The sequence below is a fragment of the Apostichopus japonicus genome, chromosome 4 (assembly GCF_037975245.1).
Source record: "Apostichopus japonicus isolate 1M-3 chromosome 4, ASM3797524v1, whole genome shotgun sequence".
NCBI classification, from domain to species: Eukaryota; Metazoa; Echinodermata; class Holothuroidea; order Aspidochirotida; family Stichopodidae; genus Apostichopus; species Apostichopus japonicus.
The window spans coordinates 18,576,102-18,582,914 of NC_092564.1; the positions used below are offsets into that span (position 1 = coordinate 18,576,102).

At 35.2% G+C, this 6,813-nt stretch overlaps 1 protein-coding gene across 2 annotated transcripts in view; it reads left to right on the forward strand.

Annotated features, from left to right (window-relative positions):
• The window catches only part of LOC139966700 (uncharacterized), a 34,997-nt gene extending 28,896 nt beyond the window's left edge, over positions 1–6,101 (forward strand). For both annotated transcript variants that reach the window (XM_071969987.1, XM_071969988.1), the window contains exon 4: positions 27–6,101. In XM_071969987.1, the coding sequence (XP_071826088.1) occupies positions 27–1,007 (981 nt within the window). In that variant the 3' untranslated portion in view covers positions 1,008–6,101. The remainder of the gene's footprint in view (positions 1–26) is intronic.
• Positions 6,102–6,813: the final 712 nt, after the last annotated feature.

Below are 6,813 nucleotides of genomic sequence, written 5' to 3' on the forward strand. Positions count from 1 at the left end.
TTTACTGTTTCATATCTTTTTACCAGGTATTTCTTCACCAAAGTAACTTGGACAAGGTCTATGAGGCTGCCAAAGAACTAGAAGCATTCCCACCACATCCAAACGTGCTCAGTGTGGTCCATACCTTTAGAGCAGAAGTACCCCTGTACCTCTTCACTAACTCCGAAGATGAAGCCAGTCAATCTGAGACCAGAGCTTCCCTGCCCGGCCAATCAGATGCGGTGGTCGTCGTCACCAGACAGGTACCTACATCTACAGCAGCTCATTTTATAGAGGAATCCAGGAGCCGAGATGGAGAGAACACCAAACGCTACGAGGCTCAGGTCTGGGGCATGGTTCTACAAGTTTGCAGAGGGTTGTCTCATGCACAGAAATGTGAACCGGCAAACACTTTGGAAGGCTTGAAACAAGAATCAGTACTTCAGAGGGGTAAAGGATCTGGAGTTTGGTTATTCAACCCCCTCCTTGTGGAAACTCTCTCCACGTCGGTTCCCGGCCGTAGGAATTCCGTGGTAAGCCATCTAACCGACAAATGTTGCGAATTCGACCTTGGCATTTTGATCTATGAACTCCTCCACCAGCCGAATCCCTTCGCGGTGCGAACGAGTCTAATGAGTCGTAACTACACTCCAGAGGAACTGCCGGCATTACCGAATGAATCTTCATTTTCTGCCAAGCTGCAGAGTTTAGTCTCTGAACTCTTGCGGCGATGTCCAGAGCAGAGGGCATCTGCCGATCAGGCGCAGGGGATCATTTACGCTCAGAAATTTTGTCAAATTTTGTCTTCAAGTGCATCCGAATTGAAGGGAATGTTTGACGGTAAAGGACTCGGTCAGTTGATCGCAGTGAAACAGACGGAAGTGATGTGCAACCTTACTGAAAGGCTCTGCAGAGGCTCATCCATCGAATTCAGCGTCTGGGAGAAGTTAGACCTAATATTTTGGAGTGAGGTGGACTGCTCTATGCTAGAGAAAGCACTGACTATATTAACTGATAATACTCAATGATTTAGTTGAATCATCAGAAATAGTACCGTAACACTCGGACTAGTTACTGTTGAATTCATAGAATGGATACCAGACTGAAAGTGTGAAAAATGATGACACTGGTTGACCTGTAGATTCTTGTAGAATCTTACAGGCCTTTAATATTGCTTCTCACTCACTATAAAAAAAATACCGAAATGTTCATCACAAGATTCCTCTGCATTTGCTGATAATGTGTTTGCTAGAAAGGGTTTTAAAGTGATCAGTGTTATATTAATGGGGCCACCCATTCAAATCCTGCTCTGGCCGATAATTTCTGTTTTCAATGTTTTACTCAGCAATATGCAGATGGTTGTGACTGCATTTAGGAATGTTCTCTGTAGGAATGTTTTAATCTTGATAAAATTACAAATGTGAAATGCAGTGTTCTTACAATGTTCACCAACCTGTGGCAATGCAAGTTTTAGATGAGAAGGAGCAATGGGCCTCCTACATGATGATCCTAAGATTGAATGGAGATCTTGTGTACAAAGCTCTCTCATTTGCCAGAGATCCTCAGATGATGCAGTGTTCTTACAATGTTCAACGACCTGTGGCAATGCAAGTTTTAGATGAGAAGGAGCAATGGGCCTCCTACATGATGATCCTAAGATTGAATGGAGATCTTGTGTACAAAGCTCTCTCATTTGCCAGTTCCTCAGATGATGCAGTGTTCTTACAATGTTCAACGACCTGTGGCAATGCAAGTTTTAGATGAGAAGGAGCATGATGATCCTAAGATTGAATGGAGATCTCTCATTTGCCAGAGTTCCTCAGATGATTTCTGCAATGCCAACGAGATCTGTTTCTTGATAAAAAATAACAGGGTTAGATTCCAAAAAAATGGAGGTAAATATTAAACTAGGATGTTCAGTCAATTTTGGAAGAGACTTTGTTTATTAAGTGCCTGATTGAATATAATGTATCTAAATATTGTGCAGATGTATAAAATTATCATATATAATTTATATTCAGGTTCATCATTTTTCAATGTCTTCATTTATTATAATTCTAACGACTAGCTTGTATGCAAGAAAATATACATGACAATGAAGGTAATATGAGAACTGACGTCAATTATGTTTGTGACATTGAAAAATTTTGCCGTAGGTTTTAAAAAAAAAAAAACAATTTTCTGACTTTTGAAATTATACACATTGTAGATCAAATCATTGCTGAAGTGTGTTGATTCTTTCTCTCCTTTTTAATGATATTCAGGGTGAAGCAGTTGTGCCTTTAAAGATTTTAGAAAAACAAAATATTGCTTATTATTGTTTATACATTGTGGTTCTCCTTATGGAGACATTTTTCTGTCAAAATTCAAAATTTTCTCTTTGTCTGGAAAGTCGTCGTAAAGTACATTTGGAATATTTTACTGAGTTTATAATGCTAAAAATTGACAGACATTAAACCTCAAATTAATGAGATCTTAAAGTATTACATGAAACTGCTTACTTCACAAAATGGAAAGTTGTTTATTTTGTTGCTGAGATGTGTTTGTAATATATAAAGCAGTTTGATAAATCGACAATTTATGAAGTTTATGTTGCTATATTCAACGGGGTCTATGATTTCTGGATTCAAACTGCTTGTTTAGAATTTATTTAGAAGAAGACATATTTTTCTACGTAACTTAGTGCTTGCCACTTTTTAACAGGGTTCTTTCTTTCTTTTCTGTTTTTGTAATGAAAAGATCATTGAAAATCTAGTAAACCAATTAGTCTGGTTTGCTGAGTTTCAAGAAATGGGGGATATGCCGGGGAAGAATTCATTCTTTAGTAATAAGAATCCTGTTCTTTTATGTATTTAGCAATTTTAGTAGAATTCTTGGTAAAATGAAGTGCACTAATGTTGTTCTATTAAATGTTACATTCACCACATCCTGCTTGCTATTTTATTGTGGTTAAGATATGTCATGATGTAAAAATACATTGCTATTTGTAGTCTGCAAACTGTTGACTTATCTGCTGAATGTTTTCAAGTTTTGTTTGCAAGTCATTTCACATGTGTACATAAGTGTCTAGATTATTGTTAATGCTCGTTAATGTCTTTTAAGTAGTGCCTTCATTAAAAATGTTATAACATTAACAATAGCTGAGTGTTGACTAAATTTCCTCTTAGTCATGAAAAGTTTGAAGAAAGTGCTAGTAAGCTGTTTATAATATATATTTTTTTATTCTTTAAAAAAGGTTTATTCACTGCACTAGTGCTGGCTGTCAGATGACCTCTGACCTCGCACCATTTATAAACTCATTTCTGGAGAGTTCATGAAAGGGTTATCAGGGGAAGGGGGGGGGAGGGGAGGGGTTGTAGTATCTTTAAAGGGATTCTGGTGTAGAATATAAGATTAAAAAAATTACTTTGAAATGTGTGAATTTTATTTTCTTTGATACCAACTTAGGATTCTTTTGTGTGATTTGATACTGTATATCATAAACTTGCCATTTTGTAACCGTTTTTTTTAGTTTTAAATTTATGCAGAGCTGAAAGGTTTGTGGTGCAGTGGACTCGGTCTGATGTAAACTATATTTGAATATTCAAATAATATGTTGTAGAGAAACAAAAAACACTTGAGGTTTTTTTTCCATTCCCACAGTAAACATGTTTAATCAAGACACAATGATTCCACAGAGAGTTAACATTCTCGATTCATTTAAGCTTCTCTTTGAATACTACATATATTCATTATTTGGGTACTTTGATCAAAACAATTGTTGTAAATTGGAGTAACAGATTAGAAAATGCAAACATTGCAATCTATACCCCTTGATCTAAATAAGCATTTGGTTCATAGTGTGTCTCATACACTAGGAGGCAGTTGGCTCTATTAAAGCAGCCTGGTTCTGTTAACAAACAAAATATACACATACGTCTCGGAACACTCCCAGTTTGGTGACAGAAATGTTAATAAATAGTCTTTAGTGTGTGACAGCTAAGTTTTATACTGCCAAAAAGAGGGGAAGGTACTTTTCCAAAACCTATTTACCACACACAGTAGGTGTATCAAGTGCGGCTATCATGCTACATTTAAATACTTAGCCTAAACTAATATGCCTATAAGAATCCAGACAGATGGTGTCAGGGAGTGAGTTAGTGTCACAGTTTGCATAGCAGTTGGGAAGGCAATTAGAATGCCTCTTACAGTATACATTACTACTGTTCCTGTGTATGAAAACTGCTGTACTACTTTACACTTGTATAGCAATTTGCCGGTTTTGCGTAGCATTTTGCGTTGCGATACTGGATAAATTAATCTCTGGGTGTGAATGCAGGTAAAAGTGATTTAGCTGGTTACTAACTGCCATCTTTATTTTTTTGTTGAAATGGAACTTTTGTATATTCACATTTTTTTAGTCTCGAATCACTCAACTTTAAATTTGCTGAGTAACGAGAAGCCTCCACATGTTGTTTATCTGTAAATTACTCTGACTATACTGAACTACGTAACCAACAGCCGTGATGTCATGGGACTAAATCAGGGGAAGTTTCCCCGTACCATTCCAGTTAGATATTAAGTGTTCAAAGTCCAAAGTCTTGATGTAATGTATATATATATATTGTTGGTACCAACCAGTGCTGCCTGTTGACATCAGTTTATTTATTGATGCATCGTATAATTAGATTCTGTTTAAAAATTACCTTTTTGTTTTGATTAATATTATGTTTTTGTAAGGTAAACTTGATTCAAGTTAAAATTTCTCATAAACGCACCACCGCAAACAATGTGGTCTAGAGGTATATTTATCGAATAACATTTTGTTAAGGGGGAGGCGGGAAGAGGTGGAAGGTGTAAATTTAGGAATGACAGATTTTCAAATTAAGCTGAAGACAGTTGAACTTTGGAAAAAAAGGTCCTTGCCGAACACATCATATATCATTAGAGAGTTAGAGATTTGCATTGTAGAAAATAATTATAACAAGTAAATATTAAGGGACCACATTTCGGATCTATATAGCTTACAAAGAGGAGTTTCAATATGTTTCTTTTTTTTCCCGTTCTATTTGCAATACTTATGTCATTGCCATATTGTACCTTAAATGTGATAAGCCGATGTAAAAATTTGTCTTCATTTTGATCACTTTTATAGATATTGTGTGTGTGTGTGTGTGTGTGTGTGTATAACTCTTATTCAAATATAAGTTGATATATTCATTTTGTTTTTGTTTTTTGTGATGATGATTTAAAAAGAAAGTGGAACCAATAGCAAAAGTGACATATTTTGTGACAAGAGAAAAATATTCTATTGTTTTACATTTAAAAATCTTTAAACGATTGAAAGTATGAAAACCGATAAGATTTAAGGAGGGTAATGTTCGTCACTCTTTATTGAACTGAAGTGCTTCAATCTCTCTGTGTTTACCCATTTTTCTTTATAGTTTTTTTGTTGTCTTATTTGGTTTTTCTTGAAATGCGAACAGAAATTTGTACATACCTTACTAATTAATTTGATTTTAACACACTTTCTACACCATTTGATGTGATTGAACACTCAGCGCTAGAAATTGCAATAATTGCTTATGTTTCCAGCGACTCTTTTAATATTTTTTGTTTATTATTATTCCAAGATAACCATCGGAGGACTTTGTCCAGACTTTGTTTCCTAATTTTAGAGATGCCCCACCTGTGAAAGAAAAAAAAAGAGAGTAAATAAGTAGGATTGAATGAATAAATGAATGTAGCATAAACTAGTTGTTAAATATATTCTGTATAGTAAAATGTAAACGTATATATATTACAAGCTTTGTAAATTTGAAATGCCTGCTTTGCCAAATAATGCTTTTTGTTTGTAGGTTTTAGTTGTTCATGTTTACTACTCAAATGCAATTGGTCCATGAGGTCGACCTTTCACCTATGACCTTTCTTCTTGTGCTTTGTTTTTTTTATTTTTTTTTATTGGAGTTATATACAATGTATTGTATACTATCAAAGTAATATCTTCTTCTTTGTTTAAAGTTAAAACCAACCACTGCTGCTGGTATTGAATAAATAAAACAAAAAACAGAAACACATGTCTTATGCAGAATTCTTGGCAGAGAGAGTATTTTTAATAAAATGTTCTAAGGATACTGTAAAAATCTTGTCTGTTTTTTTTTTTTCATTTTTGAACTTCTTGTTCAAGTGCTTCGCCCAATATTTATATTGTAATGTGATATTTATGTAAATGGTTGAAATATCACCAGTGCATATCGCTATAGAGAGGCAAACCAAAGTATTAGAAGATAAATAAACAACCTGAGATAAATTTCCATTTATATTTTGTCTCAGTGTCCTGGTCTGATAGCAATGGAGTAGGTTCTTAAGTATCTATCTCATTATCATGTTTAAAATATATATAGTTTAAAATTCCTGGACAGGAGTAATGTGCCCTGCCGTTAAATTGTTGGTGCCCCCCTCCCCACCCCCAATTCAGCATTCCTGTAGAGCAGCAGCAACCCATAGGGTTACATTACCCATCTATGATCTTCGCTAAAAGAAACAAAAGCAGTCAGATTTGTAGGCTAATTCCCGATGTTGGTACCGCGATTGTACTTGCGGTATAAACAAACTTGTGATATTATATGCTGCGTGAATTTGGTGATAATCTTCACAGCGCAAGCCCAGTACATCCTTCAGCACGTGACTAAAACTTTAGTATAAATTGGGGATGCTGTTTCGTTTTTCAATGAAAATATGTGGAAATTCTTTTTTTTTTAAACATGTGGCGCACTTCCAGTTTATCAAGTGTCTATGATTTCGATAACAGCTTTTATTCTTTTCTAGACCAGTTCACCAAAATCGAAATCAGTT